The sequence below is a fragment of the Lampetra fluviatilis genome, chromosome 39 (genome assembly GCF_964198595.1).
Source record: "Lampetra fluviatilis chromosome 39, kcLamFluv1.1, whole genome shotgun sequence".
NCBI classification, from domain to species: domain Eukaryota; kingdom Metazoa; phylum Chordata; class Hyperoartia; order Petromyzontiformes; family Petromyzontidae; genus Lampetra; species Lampetra fluviatilis.
Window position 1 is genome coordinate 10,293,571 of NC_136313.1, and position 27,142 is coordinate 10,320,712.

General features: G+C 47.2%; 2 protein-coding genes and 1 non-coding gene across 4 annotated transcripts in view; 1 reads left to right on the plus strand and 2 right to left on the minus strand.

Moving 5' to 3' along the window:
• LOC144945985 (peptidyl-glycine alpha-amidating monooxygenase B-like) overlaps positions 1 to 7,609 on the minus strand; it is a 43,366-nt gene extending 35,757 nt beyond the window's left edge. Inside the window, exon 1 of one of the 2 annotated variants that reach the window (XM_078874696.1) lies at positions 7,350 to 7,609. The gene's annotated coding sequence lies outside the window, so the exon portion shown is untranslated. The remainder of the gene's footprint in view (positions 1 to 7,349) is intronic. The other variant, XM_078874694.1, reaches the window with a different exon arrangement.
• A 3,255-nt stretch (positions 7,610 to 10,864) lies between these two features.
• Positions 10,865 to 10,937, plus strand: TRNAK-CUU (transfer RNA lysine (anticodon CUU)). Its single transcript has one exon. It is a non-coding gene; the product is annotated as a tRNA-Lys (tRNA).
• Positions 10,938 to 11,761: 824 nt separating this feature from the next.
• PDIA3 (protein disulfide isomerase family A member 3) lies at positions 11,762 to 22,181 on the minus strand. Its single transcript, XM_078874697.1, has 13 exons — positions 21,879 to 22,181; positions 20,834 to 20,912; positions 18,743 to 18,860; positions 18,001 to 18,108; positions 17,642 to 17,768; positions 17,091 to 17,207; positions 16,219 to 16,344; positions 15,597 to 15,779; positions 15,032 to 15,140; positions 14,239 to 14,367; positions 13,716 to 13,795; positions 13,549 to 13,606; positions 11,762 to 13,335 (listed from the first exon to the last, which is right to left on the minus strand). The coding sequence occupies exons 1-13, from the start codon at positions 22,025 to 22,027 to the stop codon at positions 13,219 to 13,221; spliced, it is 1,500 nt and encodes a 499-aa protein (XP_078730823.1). The 5' UTR covers positions 22,028 to 22,181; the 3' UTR covers positions 11,762 to 13,218.
• Positions 22,182 to 27,142: the final 4,961 nt, after the last annotated feature.

A 27,142-nucleotide genomic window follows, 5' to 3' on the forward strand; every position in this document is an offset into this window, starting at 1 on the left:
TGATGTTTCAGCTCACCACGAGAGGACTTCGGAAGAGAGCCCGTGTGGTTTTGAGCTTCCCCTTCTACAACACGGTCCACAGTTTGGGTGCATGACCACAGTCGTAACTAACTGTGGCTATATTCTTTGTTTTTTTTCGGTAAAGTCACGTAGATAGAACAAATAATAATATAAATAAAGTGAAAAAAACTCATGTAGACTGTAGCCTGGTTCTTAATCGGAGTGAGTGTACTGGCAGTCTATAATGTAGACTGTAGCCTGGTTATTAAGTTTGGTGAGTGTACAGGCAGTCTATAATGTAGACTGTAGCCTGGTTCTTAAGCTGAGTGAGCGTAACTGTGACTCGTCTTTAACTTTGCATCCATGAATGAGTTGTGCACATCAGGCCGCCGCTGGTGTTCCGTTGCGGTTGACGGCTCCAGCAGCGTCTTCGGAGAGGAATGTCAAAGGCAGCTGCGATGTGCCTCAGAGGAGAATGGGTGACCCTCCACTGAGGACGATGACAAACATCCTCGGCTGTGAGAAGCATTCACGGAGAGGAGTCGTCTGGCATGAGAGGAAGACAAGCGTTCACTCCACGCAAAATTTAATCTTTGATCAATTATGGAACACAATAATTCCCCCAGGTTTCATGCAGCTTTCGTATAGCTTAAGATCAATGTGAAGACGCCATCACAACCAGTGTCCTTGCTCATGCTGAAAGCGCCGTACGAATGTGGAAGATGTGCACACCTTGAAGATTCGCCTCAGAACTGAATGAAACACGGAATGTAACTGTTGCTGTACGGGCTACTGCATACCAAAACCTTTCAGAGAGCGTAATGTTTCTAACAACAACAATGTTCAAACCCAAAACCAATAACAAGGATGAATCAGGTATACTGCTATTGTAAGTATGTTGAACTTATTTCGCACCCTACGTACGTAACAGGGCCAAACTGCACTTACAGTCCGCAATAATGAAACCAGCAGCCAGTTATCAAGTGCTGCTAAGCTCAAACACCACAACAGGTAGTGGCGAGGGATCATCGACCACATCTCGTGGTCTTAATAAACAGACAGCATCTCGGCATGCACCACACCAGAGCGTGTAATATTTTCATCATTACAATTCCATGTACACAAAATGCATGATTCTAATATTCTATTATTGCGTATGATGGCAATACGTCCAGGAGATTGATGCCAATGTCTGTAGTTTTGCTATTCCCTCCCATTGATGGAGCGCAGAGTAGAGTGGTTAACTGTATAGCCCGTAGCTTGGGTTATATGCCGTCACCACGACTCCGCTTATTGGACTTGAAACGGGAAACCCAGTACGTATGGGTGAACTAATTTCCAAATTAAGCGAAAACTACTCATTGCACACGTAGAGTGCTTTGTTAATCCACTGCTCCCCATCACCTTTTGTGGGTGGTCATTTAACCATACTTCACCACGCTGGTAAGTTCGGGTTGGTGGCGAAAATGATATCACTCGGGGCAAGAAATCTAAATTGTTTTCCTGCTCACACGCATGGAAGCAGCCATCTCTTCAGGTTAGATCCAAGTGTTCGAAATTCCATACTCGAAAAAATGTGTTTTTTATTTTACCAGGTAAGGTCCATTGAGCTGTTTAGCACTTTTTCAGAAGCGACCAGGCCACAAATGATAGCTCAACGAAGTGGCTTGTCGTGTGGAAATGTATAGCTGCCAAATACTCTAAACGCATGATGTTGATTATAAATGTGGAGGGGAAAACCGGAGGACCACGGGGAGAGAGACACTCACACTCCAAATATGCAGGCGCATGGCAGGGAGAATTTATGCACAATATAAATATAAATAATGTTAGTTACTGTAATGCAGCTTTCTACTTGAGACAGGACCCTTATTTATATTATCTTAAGTACCTTTGAAATTATTTAGTACTGTATTCCTGTTTTACGGCAGTAAGCAAATGCTGTAAATTTCACATTCCTAAAAGGTCAAGCAGAGTTAACACACATGCACGGTTATCTGTCAAATACAGTTCACACATTTAGGAAATAAAACCAATACAAAAACAATACAATTCCAATACAAAAACAATAAAAACAATACAATAATAATACAAATGTCATTCATTCACCCGAGGGGCTTCTTTTTCAGCAGGGAGAAATGCAGAAAAAATCAGTTGTTGTATTGTACTATGCACCAACGTCTATGTTCTCTGCCTTTACCAACCACACTGACCAGCATGGTTTGGTACTGGACGGCAAGGTCCTCATTTAACACGGTAGACGCGTTCCTTAAAAGTGGCGTGTTTAGCGAAAAAAGCGTGAAGCGAAAACTATTTCCCCATAAATAATATAACGATTTGGCGAGACACGATGGACGGGCACACAGTAAGACGACGGGACTCCGCACTGAGGGCACGTCGCCATGTTACTGTATCATCGCGTGTACCGTACTGTGCCGCTCAGCCGCGCAGCTCAAGTAGTTCGTCGTCGACCGCTGAGAAACCGCGTTATAGCGGAGCTCGTTCCGCGTTATAGCGGTGCACATTCCGTGTTATAACGGAGCTCGTTCCGCGTTATAGCGGTGCACAGTCCGTGTTATAACGGAGCTCATTCCGCGTTATAGCGGTGCACATTCTGTGTTATAACGGAGCTCGTTCCGTGTTATAACGGAGCTCGTTCCACGTTATAGCGGTGCACATTCCGTGTTATAACGGAGCTCGTTCCGCGTTATAGCGGTGCACATTCCGTGTTATAACGGAGCTCGTTCCGCGTTATAGCGGTGCACATTCCGTGTTATAACGGAGCTCGTTCCGCGTTATAGCGGTGCACATTCCGTGTTATAACGGAGCTCGTTCCGCGTTATAGCGGTGCACATTCCGTGTTATAACAGAGCTCGTTCCACGTTATAGCGGTGCACATTCCGTGTTATAACGGAGCTCGTTCCACGTTATAGCGGTGCACATTCCGTGTTATAACGGAGCTCGTTCCACGTTATAGCGGTGCACATTCCGCGTTATAAATGGAGCTCGTTCCGCGTTATAGCGGTGCACATTCCGTGTTATAACGGAGCTCGTTCCGCATTATAGCGGTGCACATTCCGTGTTATAACGGAGCTCGTTCCACGTTATAGCGGTGCACATTCCGCGTTATAGCGGTGCACATTCCGTGTTATAACGGAGCTCGTTCCGTGTTATAGCGGTGCACATTCCGTGTTATAGCGGTGCACATTCCGTGTTATAGCGGAGCTCGTTCCGCGTTATAGCGGTGCACATTCTGTGTTATAGCGGTGCACATTCCGTGTTATAACGGAGCTCGTTCCGCGTTATAGCGGTGCACATTCCGTGTTATAACGGAGCTCGTTCCGCGTTATAGCGGTGCACATTCCGTGTTATAACGGAGCTCGTTCCGCGTTATAGCGGTGCACATTCCGTGTTATAACGGAGCTCGTTCCGCGTTATAGCGGTGCACATTCCGTGTTATAACGGAGCTCGTTCCGCGTTATAGCGGTGCACATTCCGTGTTATAACGGAGCTCGTTCCGCGTTATAGCGGTGCACATTCCGTGTTATAACGGAGCTCGTTCCGCGTTATAGCGGTGCACATTCCGTGTTATAACGGAGCTCGTTCCACGTTATAGCGGTGCACATTCCGCGTTATAATGGAGCTCGTTCCGCGTTATAGCGGTGCACATTCCGTGTTATAACGGAGCTCGTTCCGCATTATAGCGGTGCACATTCCGTGTTATAACGGAGCTCGTTCCACGTTATAGCGGTGCACATTCCGCGTTATAGCGGTGCACATTCCGTGTTATAACGGAGCTCGTTCCGTGTTATAGCGGTGCACATTCCGTGTTATAGCGGTGCACATTCCGTGTTATAGCGGAGCTCGTTCCGCGTTATAGCGGTGCACATTCTGTGTTATAGCGGTGCACATTCCGTGTTATAACGGAGCTCGTTCCGTGTTATAACGGAGCTCGTTCCGTGTTATAGCGGTGCACATTCCGTGTTATAACGGTGCACATTCCGTGTTATAACGGAACTCGTTCCGCATTATAGCGGTGCACATTCCGTGTTATAACGGAGCTCGTTCCACGTTATAGCGGTGCACATTCTGTGTTATAGCGGTGCACATTCCGTGTTATAGCGGTGCACATTCCACGTTATAGCGGTGCACATTCCGTGTCATAGCGGTGCACGTTCCGCATTGTGCAAAGTGTTCCCGAATAAAAAAAATAAATGTGTTTATAGCAAAAACGCGTTGTGTGAAGACGCGTCTTTAAATAACCCCCTCGGCCCATTTGGCATAGAGAAGCCCTCATCAACGCATGTACATGTTTCATCTCAAGGTCCTGCATTAGAATTTTTGTACAAATTATTTTCAAAAAATAATTCTGAGAGAAAACTGGAGGCACCTGGACGAGAGAACCGCACGCTGGGTCCACGCTGTGCTGCCACCTCCCGGCCACTTCGCAGCCCAGCGGGTTTGAGAGAGTCACAGATCTTGGTGGACTTGAGGTTTATACTGGTAGGAACCCACTAGTTCCACCAGCCCACAGGGGATTATTGTGTCTGTCGTGCAGGGAGGGGCTGGGTGGGGAGGAAGGGGCTGGGTGGGGCTAGGTGGGGAGGGGCTGGGTGGGGAGGGGCTGGATGGGGGGTGGGAGGGATGGGGCTGGGTGGGGAGGGGCTGGTCACCCCGTGGTGCCCTTATAAAACGCAACGTTTGCCGGCTTGTGCCCGCCCTCACAGTCGGCCATATTTGCGGAATACACCACGCCGCCGTTGACCCTGGCCATTGACCGAGCAACCCAACGTTCCTACCAGCTCCCTCCGCAGGAATGTGTTTCGTTGTGCGTGAAAAGCCGTCTTCCCACCCACACGCCATATGCCTACTAGGGGTGGGTGGGGTGTTAATGGCCCACGCTGGTCAGTGTGGGGAGAGTACGCCGAGGAGCATAGCAGTACAGTACAACAATTGATTACGCTGAATGACACTCCCTACTGCCAGACACGCAGGCTCGCAGCGGCCTAGAACACACCACCCCGTTGGGCCCGGCAGCATCCCATCCAAGAAACGAGCCGGGCTTAATGCTGCTTAGCTAAGTGGGGAGTACATTTCTAATTATCGTTGCGTGTAGGTAGTGACGCAGATTCTATTTACAGCTCGTGGGGGGGGGGTTGGTAGCGCCCGCAGGACGTCAGCTCGAGTTCCTGCTACTTATTATCGCTCCGGTACAGAGGGAGATGGAGCGATGGAATCAGCCCGTGGGTTAGTGTGCTGGATCGATCGTTTTGGATCGTGATGGTCGCAGCGCGGCACGCACATTCATGGACATTCACAAGTCAAAACTGGCACTTGATTCATAATCATAATACTAAAAGTGGAAATAATAAGTGCTGATAACAATGTGCCAACAACCCCAATCACTTCACCGACCCGCACTGACCAGCGTGGTGAAGTATGGTCAAACAACCCTCACGAACGACAACACATTGGGGCAACGTCGCACGTTCAGTGGGGAGGACGTCATCCAGCAGTGGATTGGACACGCGGGGTGTCACCACAGCCACCAGCCATGATCGATCCGGCACTGGATGGCCTCCTGAGCAAAGTCGCCGCATCAGAAGCTTCATTGAGACTGCGGAGAGGAATCCGATGAGCTATGAAGCTTTTTGTTGACCTCTCGCAGCTCCGCGCCGTACCAATCCACCTCACGACGCGCACACGAGCAGATTCCATCGCTCCATCTCCACAGGGAGTGTCCTCCATGTACTGCTCTGTACATGACACGGCTGCGATTAAGCGTTGGCTCTCGTCGTGATCAATCCACTCTCACACTGTGACAATCCACGCATCGGCGAGTTGACGATTCCATCGCTCCGTCTCCACAGGGAGGAGTCGCGTCACCCTCGTCATGTCGTGACCAATCCACTGCTGGATGGATCGAGGGCTGCTTTGAGCCGAGTGGCCGCCACCTCTCGCAGTCCCAGCAGCACGATCCACCTCGCGACACGCGGTGGCGCACTCGATGGCTCCATCTCCTCCGCGGTGGAGCGACGTCCTCGGCTAAGACCCCCCTGTGTGTGTTGTTTACACCCAGGGTGACGACCACCAACAACAACACCACCACCAACAACACCACCAACAACAACAACCGCCATTCGCCACTAAGTGGCGGTGACGTCACCACGACGCTTGTGCCAGGCCATGTGCACCTTGAGGCCACGTGAAGTGTCGAACGCCCGCTGGCAGGAGGTCACGGGACAGACCCAGCAGGTGCCACGGGTCAACTGACTGAGATGACCGAGATGACTGGCTGATGCACCACCTGTGCCCCCTACTGTGCCAACTTGCTGTGCTTTAGCCACCCGGCGCTCCGCTCGTTGTTGTGAGCGTCGCTCTTCCGCCCTCCGTTGTTGCTGGAGGGCGACTGCCTCCAACTGCCCAGTAGCGTCCTTCACGAGCCTCCTCCACTGAGGCCGATCTTGACACCGCTGGCACCAGTCATCGGCAAGTCCACTCAGCTCCACGTCCTCCTGTACCACATCACTCCATCTCTTCTCTAGTCCGTGCCGCGCCCGTTTAGCCCCCTCTATCCGGCCGAACAAAAGCTGTTTAGGCATGCGGTGGCTGGGCATGCGGGCTACATGACCCAGCCAACGCAGCCTTGCCTGCCGGAGGAGCTCACCGATGGGACTTTGCCCAGATCTTTCAAGGATTTGTGAGCTCCTCACACAATCCAGCCTGGTTAAACCCAGGATGGATCGTAGGCAGGCCAGCCTAAATGTTTCCAACCGGCGAAGATGCTCCATTAGGGGGGTCCACGTTTCGCAAGCGTAGAGAAGGGAGGGAATGACCGTGGCCGAGAAGACCTGAAGCTTCGTGCGGAGTGACAGACCAGGTAGCTTCCACACAGCGTTACGCAACCGATGAAAAGATATTGCCGCTCGACTGATTCGGAGTGAGACCTCTGCTGTTAAAACTGGAGCCGGTCATAAGCACACTGCCCAGGTATGGGAAACTCTCCACTCTCTCCACAACTGCCCCATCACCACCACCAACAACACCACCAACAACACCACCACCACCTACAACAACACCACCAACAACACCACCACCAACAACACCACCACCAACAACACCACCACCAACAACACCACCAACAACACCACCACCAACAACACCACCACCAACAACAACACCACCAACACCACCACCAACAACACCACCAACAACAACACCACCAACAACAACACCACCAACACCACCACCAACAACACCACCAACACCACCAACAACAACACCACCACCAACAACACTAACAACAACACCACCACCAACAACAACATTAACGCTTCTCACGCACTCACCGAAGCCGCCTCACCGCCTTGCGTCTACCACAGCAGCAGTTCCTCGTCCTGCTGGTGATGTTGTTAATTGTATCTGTTGTCCTGGTGATGTTGTTAATTGTATCTGTTGTTTTTAATTGTATCTGTTGCCCTGGTGATGTTAATTTTATTTTTGTCGCGCGAATTAAAAGCGGAGAATTAACGCGTCTGTTCGCGTTCCGCGGCGGCGCGTTACAATTCCCAGCGCTCTTACGCGTCCGACGCGCCACGTGACCGCCTCACAACCAATGGCGAGGCGCCCTCGCCTCAATGAGTTATAGTGAGGGCGCGCGTATCTGCATTACGATTTACAATACATGCCCCGCCGTCTGTCTATGCGGACTACGATTTATAATGCAATGTGAGTGAGCTGCTTTTCTGCACTACAGTTTATAATCAACGAGCGTGAGCTAAATACCTTCTGATTTACAAAATGCCTGTCGCTGCATACCTGAGATGCATTATGATTTGTAACGTAATGACAAGTAAATATATGCTTATACGAACAACGCTTTGCATTTTAACGAACGTGAGCTAACGCCGATGTAAATTGCGATGCATAAGGCGTGCCATTGTATACCTATACGTATTATAATGTATAATATGACATCACGCTTGCTGCTTATACTGACTACGGTTTATAATGCATGGCAGCCGATACCTATACGCACTGCGATTTGTAATAGCTGTCATTGCACGCCTATATGCATTGTGATTTGTATTGCATCGATTACCTATGGGTATGATGATGATGGTTGCACCGGTCCCTACACAAGTCACGCACGTCACGCGGCGCATGCGCTTCGGACTTATTACGCGCCAAGATGTTTGTGATGAGATGTCATTATTTATTTCATTAGCAATAGTTCGCGATTTATGGTGACAGTGGTGATAATCGGCGGTTCCAACTCCACGCGTGGCATTGCCGTCAGGGGCCGTCCATAAATGACGTCACGCGATTTTGGACGATTTTTGACCCCCCCCCCTCGTCACACGGCGTCACAAAAAGTCAGACCCCCCTCAAATAGGACGTCACAAAGCTCTGCCCCCCCCCCCCAATAAAACATGCTTCAAATCGCTTTAAACTATTGCCATTGTAGTGCGTATTTAATGTGGCGCTGTACTCTGATGTTGTAGGAGAAAACATTTATTCAAAAGTATATTTAATTAAGTAGAACGTGTTGTCTATATTTATTTAAAGTTGCGCATGTTGATGTGACGTCACATTTCTCAAACCCCCCCCCCCCCTCGTCACACATCGTCACAATGTCTGACCCCCCCCCCCCCCCTAGGTGCGTGACGTCATTTATGGACGGCCCCTAACGAGATGGGGCGGTTTATCTCAATCTCGACGACTCCATCGTCACCTGTCAACCTATACGGTTCAACACCCAGTGCCGGATTAAGCTAGAGCGGCACGATGTTATAAAGGGGCCCTAAATATAAAAAACACGTTAATATTAAAACACAAACTTTTTTATTTGCACAGTAAAGTAATTGTATTTTTTCATTTGCTATACAGCCAGATAATATGACCGATCGCTAACCTTAAACACCCAGTCGTTCATACAAGTTGAAGGCAGTATAGTACTATAGTAATTGAGCAAGTGCAGAATCACTGAACCGGAATTGATAGCTTGAAAGCGTTTAGCGCGGGGCCCTTGAAAGTGCGGGGCCCGTAGCTACAACACATGTAGTAGTAGCTACTACTACATCTGTTCCAACATATGTTTCAACATATGTACATATGTAGTAGCTACTACATATGTACTCAGCTACCTTTGCTACTGGGATAATCCGGCACTGGGTCTACCCGTATTGTTGTGCAGGGAAATCAAGTAAAACATGAATAGTCTCCTTGTTTGTGTGTCTCCCTTGTGATGATGGGACTTTGTAGGTTGAACGTTGAGGTTTATGAGGGGCACGGGGTGACCAATGAGGTCTGAGTTGGTCTGTCATGAGGTAGGCAGCACTGATAAGGGGTTGACGGGTTTGCGATTATTTTTGGGTCTTTCGGTAAAGTCACGGAGATCGGTTCAAAGAAAATAACAAAAAACTACGACGTTTCGATCACAACACAAGCGATCGTCATCAGGAGGGAAAAAGGAGTATGCGATTCATAAAATTGGAACAGATTAATCGATGATGCTGCTGCTGCGTTGGCGGTGTAACAACGCAAGCACAATTCACACATGAAGGGTCATTGCCTGAAACGTCGCCTATATGTTTTCCTTTGAAGGTCACAATGTTATTAATGAATGCGTTTCGGAGTTGTTAAAGTCACTATAATGTTCTTATTTTAGGAGGGGTGGGATGGTGTGTGTGTGTCACTCATCACATTGTCACCCTCCACTTGGACACTGCATCACCAACACTTCACAAACCAGCTTCTCTTTGAAGCCGACCAGTTGGGAATTCTTACACAACTTTAACTTTTTTCCCAATGCATTTTTTAAAATTAGATGAAGATTTACATAAGATTACGCATTGTATCGACGTGTCAGAACAACTTTCACTGCGGTCCGACAGGCAAACACATAAGTTTAAACTCGTCGGCTTTTGAGACCAATATTCATAATAACGTTTTTTGGGTTCGATCGCGTAAATAAGGTTGATTTTAGTTTTTCTGCGAAACCGGTTATGATTAAAAAAGATTTTTTTTATTTCGCTGCAGATTCCACCCCAGTAGTACCATCAAGTTGTTAGCAAGAGCTCAGAGTTTGAAGGCACGAGCTTCTTTATCCGGAGTCTTTAACGTGGCGTCTTGGGCCATCGCGAGCACAGTCCAATCGTTTGAAGTGGATTGCGTGCGATTTAAATGGTTAGACTCTATGTTGAACTTCTTTTACACCGTACGTAGCCAACCGTGCTAATCGGATGTGCGGGGAAGGACAAACCAAACACAAAAAGCAGTTTTAAAGAAATTTGATCGTCAATCGAGATGATTTCAAAGTGTAATATCGGAAGAGCGTTCCAGACGGCCGCAGAAGCGCATCTGAAAGCGCCACGCGATGCGGTGACGACCGCCGTCGATGGTTAGCAGCCAAAAGCCAAAATGTGATCAAGTAAATCTGTTTATTGGTGAAAAGTGTTACAGTTAAACATTCACATTATACCTACACGATCCAACCTCAAACAACTATTCTGAATTATATATCGGGCGTGAACGCTTATGTAGGAAATTCTAAACTTCCAATTGCGAGATCTAGTTTCTATTCGGCACAATGTTAATTAATCAATAAAGCACAATATCCCTTCATCAGAGCCAGGTTGCTGCATACAAGCGTTCTTTTTTAAAGCCAGAACCTCAGCCACGAGACGCAGGTCCAAATGAAGCAGCAATAGTAGCACTACATTCATGCATGTGCCATGGGTGTTTAAACATTCCATAAATATGGTGGTAATTTACACTAAATAAGTCACAAGTCCAAATTTCAGCCACCGTCGCACCGATAGTGAATGACTTCAGCCCACTGAACCTCCAAAGTTCCCCAGCTGCCCGGCTAGCTCAGTCGGTAGAGCATGAGACTCTTAATCTCAGGGTCGTGGGTTCGAGCCCCACGTTGGGCGCGCACTTTTTTTTATAATCACATTTTTTTTCCCTCCCTGATTCGTACCTTTGAATTAAAGTCAAAACTGATGTTCACGCGTTTGTTGCCAGACTACTTATTTGCTCAAGCAAGGATGTCAGTTTGAAAGATACTCGATGTTTTAACGAAATCCACATCTGGTTATACGTCTCTTGCGCCCCCCACAGACACATGTTGTAATTTCAAGAATCCTTAAGAATTTCATATTCTACATTCCTTAAAGATTTAAGTGCCGTATAAACCACTTCCCTTGCAGCGATCAACACATCGTTAAAGTTCAAAGTCAAAATAATAAAACGTAGTGCGCAAAGATGGCGTGTAGCATAACAGTGTGCGTTCATGGTGGTGAAGATGTTGCATAGCAGAGCGCCGTGTTTAATGGTGAACAATATGGTATATGGTACAGCATAGTGTTGTAAACGGTAGTGAACAAGATGGAAGACCACAGCAGTGTTCATAGTGAAGACGTTGTATAGCAAAGCGCCGTGTGTTCATGGTTAAAGGGGAGTGAATTTTGGAGAAACTTCCCATATTATTTTAACCGTGTAAACCATTTAACTCCCAATTGTGTTTTGCAAGCTATAATGTTAAGTCGTACGTGTATTATTTTAGGAAACAGATGCAGTGAAATCTAAAGAACGTATTTTTCTCAGGACCCCATATTTGTGGATATTGTTTCACGTGTAAAAGTTGACCGATAGTCAATGAGCACCTGGGAATCCGTGTGAAATGTAAACGAACGTTGCCGTACAAAAAAACCACATTCACACACAACATCCAATATTGAGGGCACACTCTCTGGGGTTCACGTCAGTGCAACGCACACATTGTTCATTTTATTTTGAAGCCTCGCCCAGAGAACATCCACACTGCAAACCTGCACAACTCCCTCAAGCCAGAGCCATCGTGACAACAGGAATGCAAGCACTCCACTCAGTTTTCAATGTAAAGGAATTTCAATCACCCCCCCATTTACAGCGTCGAAATCGAAATAAAGGAATTTCTAGGGTCTTGTTTGGGTAAATGAAGTTGTAAGGCATTAAGTGGCAGTGAAACATCTGTTATAAAGGGCACTAAAACAGGCCACACTCTCAAAAGCAGGTTTCACACCCATGATGGAATACTGTTGGTGCGAATTTTAATTGTTGAAAACATTTGCGCAGAGTTTTAGAACCACTAAATGCCCGCATCGCACCTGTGTCCCAGAGCAGTGCATCGACAACATTTCCTTCAGGGGCTGGTAGGTCATGCCAAGAAGCCACTTGGATTCTTGGCGTTAGCAGCACAAGACGTTTGTACCACGGAAAGCCTTCCCACACTCTCATTAAAACAATATCAGATGGGCTTGGGTGGATAAACAAAGCAAAATATATTGTTCTGTAATATTATGCATGACGACCATTACAATGAGTTACACTGCCGTTTGAAATTGGCGGTGGGTACTTCACATTTGTGGAAAACCGGTTCCCAAAGCAATTTTGCTTCGAGTTAACCACCACAGGTGGTCCAAATCTCACAACTGTCACCCGCACACAAAGAAATGTAACGCCCCAAGGCCCAGCGCCATCCAACGAGAATTGGAGACGAGACAGTATGAGAAGATGACAGTATGAAGAGACAACAGTATTTTGAAAAGCGCTACGCAGGGATGGAATTTCTCCGTGGCACAGTAACATCTCCTAGACTCCAGCACAAGCAGTGGTGATTTAGATAATTGTGGGTTTAAAACATGCACCGAACAGCCGGGAAGACACACAACACAGGGATTCTGAAACCAACATTTGTTGCAGTCATTTTCTTGGCAAGGTTAAGGGAAGAGCGTAGCAAGTTAAATTTATTAATCTTATACTACAACCCCCACCCCAGCTAGTAAAAAAATTACGCCATCCCCTACCATGCGCGTTTCAGTGTGCTCCAACTTTAGATCTTCGCTGCAGCGTTCAGCACTGACAATTGCCAGGCCGTCCTGGGAAACAAGCGCTTTACACACAGCAGGGAGAGCCAATGAAGTTGCCGTCATGTAACCAAAAAAAACCATCCAAAGGCTTTAAGGCCTGGCCTTGGATTATCACAGACAACACAACAAAAATATTACAAAATAAAACTCGCAGTGTTTGGGAATGTGCCGTGAACGCTGCGGGGGGGACTGGTCCAAAAAAAAAAACTAAATGTTGTTGCTTTTCACAAAAAAAAGCAACACGCAAAACCCATCCCCATGATCAAGTGCTGCCCCCCCGCCCCCCCCACCCTACACGGCCACCTTAAAGCTCATCATCGGACTTCTTTTTCTCTTTCTTCTTCTCCTCTTCCACGACCACGGGCTTCTTGGTCGCCTCCCGCTTCAAGTAGCTGATGAAGTCGCTCACCTCGCGGCCCCCCTGCACACGTACATCCACATGCACGTCAAACTCCATCCAAGTCTCTCTTTCGTATGGCATGGGGCACGGAGGGGGGTAAGCAACAGTGTTTATAGGTGTCATACAACTATACGGATTGAAGCAATACTGTCAGGATGTGCTGAGATGTCGCATTCCCTCCGAGTGGGACGGCGCTTTTCGAGAGCGTGCACTTGCCTTGCAGGCCTCACTCACCTCGTATTTCTTGGGGCTGTCCTTGCTACCCATCGGGGAGAAGTATATAGTTGGGAACCTGAGTATGCGAGAGGGGCATGGGGAGAGAGTAAAGCACTTAGTAAACGGGGAGATGGTTAGCGGAGATGTGCACATCAAACGCAGCTTCACGGAATAAGGAAACTCACCCTCTGACATCATACTGAGCCGGAACGTCATTCGCTGTGGCGTCCATCTTGGCGATGAGGATGTTGGGGTCGTTCTTGAGCTGTTGAGGAGCAATTATTGAGAACAAATCAATAAAAATCAATACATTTATCAGCAATAATTCAAAGCAACAGGCACACTTGGAAACAAAATTTTGGCATAACGATTTATTGGACAAAATAGATCTTGACTTCAAGCTTTCGTGACTGCAGGAATTCATATTCTTTGGGTCTTTCGGCAAAGTCACCTAGATAGGTTCAAATTAATAAAAATAAAACTATCTACGTTACTTTACCGAAAGACCCAAAGGCAGCTAAAATAGATTTACACTTTACTCCAATCGTGCACGCAAGAATGGATTACCTTACAGATTGTGAATTCTATGCACAAACTACCATTATTTGAATGAATGAACGATAGGGTGGAAGACGAACAATAAAAATGAGTTTCAAATAACGATTCTTAACAAGGTCATGAAATTACCAATACGGGGAGAGGCCGTACCTTATCGGCGAGCTCCAGGTACTTGGGCTCCAGGTTCTTGCAGTGTCCGCACCATGGCGCGTAGAACTCAATCAGCACGTCTTTGCTCTCGTCGTTCACCAGCTCGTCAAATATCTCGGCCACCACCACCTGCAGAGGTCAGATTGTGCTCATCGCCGCATCACGATCCCCCTCCGCTCGCCCCACCCCATGCCCGTTCTCGAGTAACAAATTATCCGTACAAACATTGGTTATTGCCGACCACACATGTATCAGCACTTTGTCAAAATTCTGCTGGATGAGGGCCTTCCCATGCCATGCTAGAAATGGGAGTTTTATTTGAGCACACTTCACCATGCAGTTAAGTGAAGATGGGGAATGTGCAGTGGACACCTACGGGCTCTCTGCCCACAGATCGTGATGATGGGGAGCATAGTTGTAAAGTACAACAATTGATTGTGCGCAACTGCCATCTGCAGATGACCACGCAAGCAATCCTGCAGCTGTCTATGACAACTTGTTTGCATGTGGTGGCGACGAATCAAAGTACTGGCCCCCCAGGCTCCATCCTGCTTAGCACCCAAGATCAGGTGCACTCAGGATTATTAGCGATAGGAAAATGCCGACATCTCACGAGAGACATCGCACGAGGATATTGGAGAGTCGGAGAAAGCACAACTAGCTGAAGTTACTATTACACTCATGGCTTTCCTCGGATTGCTTGAACCAAAGTTCCACGCTGCTATGGCAAAATGACTTTCACTCTCTGGGCCCTGGAGAACAGAGTACGTGATGAGGTCATGTTAGAGCTGACCTTCACAGGCCCATCGTTGTCCTCGGGGATGGGCTCAGACTTGAGGTGCTTCTTGAGTTTTCCATCGAAGTAATCCTGCAGGAAGTTTTCAAGAGACTTTCCGTCGCGCCTGTACGCACACAGCACCAAATACACGTGTAAAAAAAGCACGCGTTAACCATCGCACATGGACCTAGCAGGGCTCCACATTACACACCAACCTCATACAGCAAAATCCTGCAAACACTGATTTAGAAACAAACGGCGAAATTATTTTATCAGACACCTCACATTTAGCACCAAGTTTTCAAATATTTTACCAACATTCTATAGACAAGCAAACACAACCAAGCTAACTATTAAATCACCTAAAATACCACCTTTATAAAAATGACAGTGCATAGAAAGGGCAACCCCGATGTGGTATAAAGGGAGAAGCTTGACATATCGTACTTTCAAATATTTGAACGTACCCGGAAGTGAAAAGCTCCGTGCCAACTGAAAATCTGCACCGCACGTCAGTCAGTATTTTGAAACCAGGCAGCATCCGCGATGGTGCGAGGCGAGGGGGGGCGCGCTCACTCACGTGAACTCCTCGCGCAGGATGTATTTGTCGCCGTTGCTCTTCTTGATGGCAACCACGGGCACGTCCCCACTCACGTGCTCCAGCCCGTAGTCGGACAGCTGCTGCCCAAAGTCCTTGTGGTTGGCGATGGCGTAGCTCAAGGTGTGGCCCTCTTCGATGAACTTTTTCGCCACCTTCATCACCCTGCGGGGGCGCACACCAGAGCAGCACGAGTGGTTCAGCCAGCGTGATGGAAAGGGGGGGGGGGGGGAACGCACGCAGGGAGACATCCACAAACAGCACGCAGGGCAAGACTTCACGCAGAACATGGTTTGTTTTTGCAGTATTGGTCAGAGCTGCGGAGCTTTTAAAAATTTTGACTGCAATGCACAGTTGAAAGGTTAAGGATTGTGTGTTGTTATACTGAATTTCATATTCAAACGATTATTTTTCTCATCGGATTCGATTTCAATGGCTGCATCGTTTTGCCGTTCTGGACAGAGGCAAAGTAACGCTGCACTTCGTTTGAATGCTTCGTCTCCCTTACAAAAGGGCGGCATTTGTATCGACTGCTCAACTGGCTGTCAAAGTTCATAAGCGTATGCGAGTAAATGCGCGAATGGTGGGTGGGTAGGAAGTGCACCTGTTCCTCCAGTAGTTGGAGCCCTTGGGGTTCTTGGTGTAGTCGACGTCATAATAAGCCACCAGCAGGTCCTTGCCCTTGAACAGGTCCTTGTTGTCATCCGTAAGGTGTGGGCAGATTCCCAGACTGAAAGTGGGGAGGGGACAAAAAAACTTAAGACCATCCCCTCCTCCTCCTTCCATAAGCGGTGCATCTTTCGGAATGCTTACGTTTGCAATATCTGTTGTACAATTGAAAACAAATTGTGGACCACAGCCATCTCAAAAGAATGAGCCGGGTGTTGTGGAGAATGCCAGTGATCTCACGCTTTGGAGGCAAGGGTTGGTGTAGATGATATAGATTTGTGATAAATCCGATAGAATATGAAGTGGACAGTAGGGGGCAGTAAAGCAAGCGTGTTAACAAATGTATGCAGTCATTGCCATCCCCACCTGGTTCAAATTCATGCAAACAAAGCCTGAAAATTGTACAAGTATTTTTTTACAGCGCCAAATTAAATCGAGACTCTGCGAGGCTTTTCTGGATAAATACAAGGCAGAGATTAATACCACGATGCATTCTCAATCCACTGCTAGACGAGGGCCACCCCACACCATGCAAGGGTTATTTGACCATATTTCGACCATGCTGGTTAATGCAGGTTGAAGGCAGACATTCCACCATTGCAAAATGTACAAACACTTTGTGCACATAGAATGTCGTTCACACCGTAGCTCGCCAACCGTGCTAATCGAAGGTGCAGGGCGGAGAGAGACAACAAACTAAACACTTGAACAATGGCTGTAATTACACCGCCCCCTGCTGGGAGCATTATGCAGGGCTAATGGTAATGGTTGGACGGGCCGCATGCCGGCGATCGCCGTCGTGCTCACATGTTGTCCTGGATGAAGGCCTTGATCTTGGCAGAGCTGTAGGAGTCCTCAGCATACGTCACCTGCGTCTCCTCGAACTTGCTAGCGAGGCGAAGCGGCCGAAACACCACGATCGCCCTGAACGCGTGCACACACCACGCATGCAATACCCCCAGATCAGATACATGTCCGTGTGTACACCTGACACATTGACATTGTATGCACACCACCTACACTACTCTTAAGTGCCAACTGATAAGTACTACAACTGCTTCCAGTAATTACAGTGATGTATAGGTATACAGAATAAATTGGCAATTCACAGATATCGTTTAATAATCCTCTACATTACAAACGATATCAAATCGAAAGCAGCCAAGTACATTATTTGAACGCTTAGAAACACTCCCTTACAGGAAGCAACAGCACCCAACGTTATGAAATAGTAAAGTGAAAATATTCGGCCACTGGAATTAGGCTTGACAGAGCAGCAACCGCCAGAAGTGTCAGGCAGGGCCACGAGATGTGTGGTGCGGCAAGCAGATGGCACGGCCGAACGGAGAGCCACTCACTCGTCAGTGCCCTGCTTGTCCAACACGGCCTGTACGTTGCTGTGAGCAAAGCGGTAGTTATCCCTCTGCGAGCTCGCCACCTTCATGAACTCCGTCTGTGCATCGCCGCTCGCATCCTTGAAAAATCCTGCCAACGTAGAAAAAGGGGACAAAAACGAAGACAATCGCATCGTAGCTTTGTTGTTCGTCATGGAAAATTGCACGCATCCAATTGAAGAAATTGAAAAGTGGGGGGGGGGGGGGTAACAAACGGAGCTGCCAACACGGTGCCAATAACCTCGTCAGGAGACCAGTCAAGACCGGTGTAGGATCCTAACAGCAGACGGACGCGGGTCCGGTGGCTCAGGGAAGCTCCTCACCTAAAATGCTGGGGTCGCTATCGCCAACAAACTTCTCCAAGTCCTCGACAGTCTTCAGTTCCACAGAGCTGGGGCCGGCTTGCTTCTTCAGGAAGCCAACGATGCCATCTGCACAGCACACAGACACAGCAGAATATGCACGTGCTCAGACACGTAGCTGGTTTAGCCGACTTTTCTGGACAAAGGGCAACATTATTTGCATCAGCAAAGGGCACTTTAGGAAAACACGTTGTGGAAAAACACCAAAGGGTTAGGTTACCCACAGAAATGACACGACATGTCATCATTATTCCTCCTAAGCCAACATGTTGTATTAGCTCTTATCAAGTGATGGGAAATGAAACTGAAAATCAACAAGAATTAATAAACGTGTCCAACGGGCTTAAAATGATTAAAAATGTTGCAATTAAGCCACCTCAAAAGTAGTATTGTTATTTTTTTGGTTAAAACAATTTGTGCAAATAGCCATCCAATTTCTACAACTCTTATGCTTTGTTTACTGCAAAAAATGTACACTTCACTTAAAAATGGCTGGTGGTATTTAATTTAATTATGAACGTCTTAAAAAGTATACATAAAAGTGGAAATTTTGTTTTTATATGATGCACTAAAAATAGACCCCATCATACACAGGTCGAATATACCAGATGGTAACTTTACCAACATTTGCCAAAGACCCTTTCAATGAGCATCTCCCCCATCCACATCACTCCAGTATCGATTCGCAAGAAAATGCGAGTACCAGCAGTCCGGGGGCCATCGTAGTCGCTGGACAGCTCGCCGTCACGGAATATCTTCAGAGTGGGGTAGCCACTCACGCCAAACTTGTTACATGTTTCCGTGTTGGCGGTGCAATCCACCTGTGACAGTGTAAAGAAAAAACGTCACACCATGCTGAGATTGCCATGTATTTCCTCCCTCCAACACAAGAGGGCATGGCCGTAAAGACTCGGCGTTGATTTTACAAGCGGGCGCATGCTCTGAAAGGGTGAGTAGTGCTCTTACAATTAACTGAAATAAAGCTATTGTTACTTAGACTTGAGGTTTCCACGGCCTTGATACCAATTCATATTATATCCTCACCTTTGTACGACTACGTGATTAAGTGTCATTTAAGCAACAATTTGTGTTTAAGTTACACAGATTCATACCTCAATTAAGTTAGAATCTAGATAATTTTTTCTGAAATTACGGGTATAGGGAGGGACCTTTCAGCTGACTCTGTACAATCAATATACAACATCGTGCCTTCTCTTACAGGCAATACTGCACACCCACACCCAAGTTGGATTAAGTGTACCGCCCTTTAAAAATGCACTTCCACAGTAAATCGGAGGATTTAAACAAAGTGAAGAATAAAATAAGCCTCTGTAATGTCATTACTTAAAGCATGCTATAGTTAAAATTAAATTGACCTTTGGGCTCCACATATTTGCTTTGCATGTTTAGGCGGTGCAGCTTAGGTTGATTTAAATGCATTCTGCCACGTGAGACAGCACACATTCTAATCCTTAGGATTACCTAAATTCAGTGGCAAGAACTGAAAAGCTGCACACACAAATACACACTACTTCTGAGGAGCTAACACATTCACAAGGCCGCAAAAAACAAGTGTCCTGCATTGGGACCTTTGCTAACTACATTTTAACTTTAATTTACCAGTGGAATTATTCATTCATTTCTTTGTTTCCTGCTTTTGTACTGGTGCCAATTCAAGCTCATTTTATAACAAAAAAAAACTAACCTGCTCAGTATAATTCTAGATTTGAAGCTGTCGTGACTGCAAGAATTCATACTCTTAGGTTTTTTCGGTAATGTCACGTAGGTAAAAATAAATAATAAAAATAATCACCTGATACAGTAAATTTATCTGTGACGGTCCCACCTGATGACGGAGACTTGTGTTGCCTCCGAAACGTCGTGATTTATTATTTTATTTCTATAATTTTTATTTTTACCTACGTGACTTACCGAAAAAACCTAACTGCTCAGTATAGTCCGCACCCATAGCGATTTACCCCCGTGTCCCACGCACTCTTTGTACAAGATGAATGATAACACGCTAAACATTCCTCTAAAACTACACCGAGGCTGCACATCATCTCTGGCGACTTCACTTCCGGGGTCATGGTTACAGCGCGACTAGCCACTGCTGCTCACGCAACGAGTGCGCTGTAATAGAAGGGGGAGGGGGAGAAAACCAGACGACCTGGAGAAAGGGCACTCGCACGATATTAAATTAAAATGGTTTCTAAATCGTGACCAATTTAGTTGAGCGAGTGCAAGGTGGCCACATCGAATCACGCAAAGCGCTGCAACTACCAAGTATGCGCCACCACGGCCGGCAGCCCTGTAGTAGGGTTGCAAGGCAGCATCAGCGGTGTTCACATTTCTAGACGTTGCGTATAAACGCAGCCACAATGCACTATCCCTCCCCCACTACAACCAAGCTATGGGCAGCATTCAGGGCAACGCTGCATCGCCCACTTCACGGAGCCCTCCCCTGGGTCGACATCCGTGTCCGGCTCGGGAGGCGTCCCCAACCCCGACAAGCTTACTGAAGGGTGGCAATGAGGAGGGAGGGGGGGAGAACCGGGAAGCAAGAGGTGGAGTGTGTGTGGGGGGGTTCCTATTGAAGTGGAGGGATCAGCGCTGACGACAGCAGCCGGGTGTGGCCAAACGAGAAGACGAGTGGGCGACGAGGCGAACTTTCACCCCTGCCGAGATACCCTCCCCCCATCCCACCGTGCACCCCCAGTAGCTGGGGGTTACGTCGTTAAGGGTGGCAGAAGAGACCCGAAAAGTTCGCCAGCGAGCACGGCAGAGCACGCACCTTGGCCAGCGCGACTGTGTTCTTCAGCTTGGTGGCGGCCTTCTCGTACTCGGGGGCAAGTCGCTTGCAGTGGCCGCACCTGGAGCGAGTCGACAATGATTTGGGCAGCGTCAAGAGGAGGCCGGCGAGGAGCCGCGACATTTGTCGAGTTACACGACACGAACCACGGGCCGTGCACCGACGGCGATTGCGCAATACCAGAGTCGGTTTAGCCACCGTCAGTCAGCATTCGATGACCGAACCGAGATTCGTTATGTCCACATCTAACGTTAGGTGTGCGGTAACGCTACATTAAACATATTTAATGACAGCTTTATTAACTCGTACATTGAGCTATATTTTCGCGAAGTTAGGTCACATCGATTAATATTTATTACACGGAAAACCAAGTTTGCGTCATGCATTCGTTTTAATCACTATACATGAATTAGCTAATGTACCATTTGACAAACACAAACAATATCTCACGAAAAATCACGATGAGCCTGAACCTGTTTAAACAAAAGTCGATTTACAGCCGACGTTGGAATTTGACCAAAGTCCCGTGTAAAAAATAGATTAAAACCCATTCTCAAACATTAACAAATCACCCACTTCGAGCAGGCACCAGTCAATCAACTTAAAAATCACGGCAGCACACAAGATGCATTTAGACAATTATTTTTACTTTTAAAACGACGGGGAAATTTACTCCAAATTAGTTTAAAGTGCCCGGCCGCGAGCATTTCCTTTAAGACTCGACATGCAAATTAATCAGCGCCACTGCCACACAAACACGACTCATTACCAAGTGCACGGTCACAACTACCGTCACATCTCTTGCAGTGGCGTTCGCCCAGCGGTGTTCTTTCTTGCAACGATTTTCTTTTTAAAAAGCACCGAGACATTTCCATTGGCAACTCAACCCCCTCACCGAAGAAGTACGCGAAGCCGAGAGCCGCGGCCTCGCCTAGAACCCCGCCGGCTTCCCTGCCCCACGCCGGGCGACCTCGCCTCTAGCAAGCGCCTCGCTCACGGCCTCCTCCTCCTCCCCCTCCTCGCTCACCAGGGCGCGAAGAACTCGACGAGCACCATGTCGTGGCCGGCCACTCTGGACGCGAAGTCGGCGTCCGTGAGGTCGAGCACATCGCTGGCGCTCGCCGCGGCGAGCAGCGCGAGGAGGGCGACGAGGGAGCAGGAGGCGGCGGGCACCATGACGGACACCGTGGCGGGCTGCTGCTGCTGTGTGTGTGCTGCTGCTACTGGGGCTGTCTCTGCTGTCTCGGCTCGCGGCTGTCTCGGGGGTGGCGGCAGCGGAGGACCGCAGGAAGAGTGGCGGTCCAGCTGTGTGGCGCGTTTTGATTGGATCCCGCGGCGGCACGTGATGCGACGCGTGCGCTTCTGATTCGTCGTCGGCTGCGGGGCGACGTTTGACCCCCGCGCCCAAATCCCTCGCCTCGAGCGGCCCCCGCCCCCCCCCACCCAGGCCCCCACCACCCCGCCCCCCTCACCCCGCCCCCCTCACCCAGGCCCCCACCACCCCGCCCCCCTCACCCAGGCCCCCCCCACAACAGCCCCTCGCTTCCCCCGCCCCCACCACCCCGGCCCACCCCTCCGCCCCCCCCACCACCCCCCCCCACCCCCCCCACCACCCCCCCCACCACCCCCCGCCCCTTTGTAGTGCTGGCCACGCCAGACAGCACGACAAAGCCAGCGACGTTTCGGGCAGTGGCCCTTCTGAATAGCACAGAACACAGAGCGTTAACACAGAGTATTAACACAGAGCGTTAACACAGAGTATTAACACAGAGTATTAACATAGTGTTAATACTCTGTGTTAACACACACAGAGTATTAACACAGAGTATTAGCACAGTGTTAACACCTAGTATTAACACAGAGTATTAACCAGTGGCGGCTCCTGCAAAATCTCTCAGGGGGGGCAAATGTCTGGATGATTGATAAGGATAAGGTCCACCCATGCAATGGATAAATTAACAGCTTAAGCATGTAAAGGCAACTTCACTTCTTTAATATTAATTGAAAAATAAAGTGATTCTTACAATACATCTTGTTTGTTTCTATCTCACTATTATTACAATCCACTCAGAGTATTAACACAGAGTGTTAACACAGAGTGTATAATATTAACACAGAATGTTAACACAGAGTGTTAACACAGAGTGTATAATATTAACACAGAGTGTATAATATTAACACAGAGTGTTAACACAGAGTGTTAATACTCTGTGTTAACAGAATGTTAGCACAGAGTGTTAACACAGAGAGGCCGAGTGGGTAAGTGTTGGGAGACTTCACTTTGACACCGTGATTTCCTGATTATAATGAAACAATGAAAATGTTTCCTGATGTTTTTTTTAAATTGTCTCATGTAAGTATTCATACACCAATTGTAAACCTGTTCCTCGGAAAGTCTTTTAAACGTTGACATTGATCATGCTCCGTCAGTCTTCAACTTACCCACCCTTTATGGCCTCGCTGTTGACGTGCTATGAAGAAGGGCTATTGTTCGATACGTCGACTGTTTTATTGGTTTTCCATTTTCAGGCCACAGTGCAATTGAAGAACGTGTTGAATGATGTTTTGTTTATATTCTCAGGTTTTTTCGGTAAAGTCACGTAGGTAAAACATTAAAAGTAATGAAAGTAAAATAAAACAAAACAAAAATAAAAATAAAATTCACGACGTTTCGGAGGCAACACAAGTCTCCGTCATCAGGTGGGACCGTCACAGCCAGATTAGCTGCATCAAGTGAAGCAATGATTCAAAATGTAATCCCTTATAAGCAAGTTGAAGGGGGGGAGGAGAGGGGGGGGGAGTTCATCAGAATGTGGTAGCCAATGAATGGAACGTATCGGGAGGGAGGGGGGTGGGAGGGGGAGGGAGCCAACAAAACATTTGGCGACGGCTTGGAAGCGGCTGCTGCGCACGCCAACACAATGGGCAGAAAGGGGGGAGGGGAGGTCTGATACACATGATAGAACAAAGGAACGAAAATGCCCATGTTTATACCAATGCAGGCTGAAAAATGAAGAGAGTACTGTTAAAAATAACTGGGGATGTTAACACTCGGTGAAGTAAATTAAAATAGTGCCTGTCAGATAAGATGGTCCAAAAAGTGTAATTAAATCTTTTTTGCGTGGTTAATAACATCTTTCCAGTGATTACTGAGTTTGTACCCATCATCACGGTTGAAATTATGTCTGTGTTTGTATATTTGTATGGCTTCGTGTACAAACCTTTGATGGTAGCCAGGAGGCTTGCAGAGAACCTTGGTCTCGGAAAAGACAATATCATGAGAGCCCGCCGAGTTGTAGCAATGATCGGCAACGGCCGAAGAATCAGTTCTGCCGTGTTTCAGATCTGACTTGTGCTCGCGGACACGATCAGCAACATGACGTTTTGTTTCTCCAATGTAGCAATCACCACAAATGCAACTCAATTTGTAGACTCCAGGATACTGTAAGTCAGGAACGACATCCTTCACAGATGGAATCAGATCACGGATTTTATGCACTGTGCTGAATCGGACTTGGATCTTATGTTTGTTTAGAATTTTGGAGATTTTTTTGGTCACGCCTGCTATGTATGGTAACGTGATAGTTTTGGTCGGAGTTTCATGTGGTTGTTTCTGTGTGGTGGGAGAGACAGCTTGGCGGATAGTACGGTCAGAGTATCCGTTCATCCTGAGGGCCCGATGTACATGTCTTAATTCATCAGTCAGGTGGTGTTGGTCAGAAATGCCATGGGCTCTGTGGTATAGCGTTTTGATGAGAGAATTCTTTTGAGATGGGTGGTGGTGGGAATCCGGTTTCAGGTAGGAATCTGTGTGGGTGGCTTTCCTGTAGACAGAATGTCCCAAGGATCCGTCAAGCCTCCTCTTAAACAGAATATCCAAGAATGGTAGTTTACCGTCTTTCTCCACTTCCATGGTGAATCTGATAGATGGGTGTCTAGAATTGATGTGGTCCAAGAAGTGGTTCAATGCTGGGAGGCCATGTGGCCAGATGACGAAAGTGTCATCCACATATCTCTTCCACAGGGAAGGACGCAGGGTGGATGTCTGGATGGCGTCTGATTCAAACTTTTCCATGACAACATTTTCATGGAAAAGTTTGAATCAGACGCCATCCAGACATCCACCCTGCGTCCTTCCCTGTGGAAGAGATATGTGGATGACACTTTCGTCATCTGGCCACATGGCCTCCCAGCATTGAACCACTTCTTGGACCACATCAATTCTAGACACCCATCTATCAGATTCACCATGGAAGTGGAGAAAGACGGTAAACTACCATTCTTGGATATTCTGTTTAAGAGGAGGCTTGACGGATCCTTGGGACATTCTGTCTACAGGAAAGCCACCCACACAGATTCCTACCTGAAACCGGATTCCCACCACCACCCATCTCAAAAGAATTCTCTCATCAAAACGCTATACCACAGAGCCCATGGCATTTCTGACCAACACCACCTGACTGATGAATTAAGACATGTACATCGGGCCCTCAGGATGAACGGATACTCTGACCGTACTATCCGCCAAGCTGTCTCTCCCACCACACAGAAACAACCACATGAAACTCCGACCAAAACTATCACGTTACCATACATAGCAGGCGTGACCAAAAAAATCTCCAAAATTCTAAACAAACATAAGATCCAAGTCCGATTCAGCACAGTGCATAAAATCCGTGATCTGATTCCATCTGTGAAGGATGTCGTTCCTGACTTACAGTATCCTGGAGTCTACAAATTGAGTTGCATTTGTGGTGATTGCTACATTGGAGAAACAAAACGTCATGTTGCTGATCGTGTCCGCGAGCACAAGTCAGATCTGAAACACGGCAGAACTGATTCTTCGGCCGTTGCCGATCATTGCTACAACTCGGCGGGCTCTCATGATATTGTCTTTTCCGAGACCAAGGTTCTCTGCAAGCCTCCTGGCTACCATCAAAGGTTTGTACACGAAGCCATACAAATATACAAACACAGACATAATTTCAACCGTGATGATGGGTACAAACTCAGTAATCACTGGAAAGATGTTATTAACCACGCAAAAAAGATTTAATTACACTTTTTGGACCATCTTATCTGACAGGCACTATTTTAATTTACTTCACCGAGTGTTAACATCCCCAGTTATTTTTAACAGTACTCTCTTCATTTTTCAGCCTGCATTGGTATAAACATGGGCATTTTCGTTCCTTTGTTCTATCATGTGTATCAGACCTCCCCTCCCCCCTTTCTGCCCATTGTGTTGGCGTGCGCAGCAGCCGCTTCCAAGCCGTCGCCAAATGTTTTGTTGGCTCCCTCCCCCTCCCACCCCCCTCCCTCCCGATACGTTCCATTCATTGGCTACCACATTCTGATGAACTCCCCCCCCCCTCTCCTCCCCCCCTTCAACTTGCTTATAAGGGATTACATTTTGAATCATTGCTTCACTTGATGCAGCTAATCTGGCTGTGACGGTCCCACCTGATGACGGAGACTTGTGTTGCCTCCGAAACGTCGTGAATTTTATTTTTATTTTTGTTTTGTTTTATTTTACTTTCATTACTTTTAATGTTTTACCTACGTGACTTTACCGAAAAAACCTGAGAATATGAATCATTGCAGTCACGAAAGCTTCAAATCTAGAATTGATGTTTTGTTATTTATGCAAAGGGAACGAGTTGACCTTGCTGTCCATAATGCAGTGCATCAGCAACATTTTTTAATGTGACGTTTAATACATTTTCGTTTTTTGAGTAGAAATCAATTTTTGGTGATTAAAGAGTTCGTCTGTTGCTCATAATCTACTAATTAGTTAACCGTTCATCAGAAAACACGTGAAAACTTCAACTCTTATCAGACCCCGTGGTGAAAACAAGTGCAGTCTCCAAATATTTTATTTATCTATACTGGAGGAAGGCGATGAGCGATCAAGCTCTTTCTCACAGATGTCCAGTAGTCTGGACGATGCCACTGCATTAGCTCTCTGACCTCTCTATATATACGCTATGGAGAAGGGCTGTTACCCGAAACGTCGTCTCGTATATATGTTTTCCCGTTGAAGGCCACGACGCCGAGTTATCGACAAACCTGTCGAGTGTGTTGGCATGTCCCTCGCTGGGTGCGGTTCTTCCGCCTCTGTTGATAAGCAACGCGTCTCGATTTATGGCGTTCTTGCATGCTATGGCCACGTGGCTTTACAATCTATTTGGTTCTTTCGGTAAAGTCACGTAGGTAGAAAATAAAATGTATTTTAATAATACAATTAAATAAATCATTTATTTTCTACCTACGTGACTTCCCGAAATAACC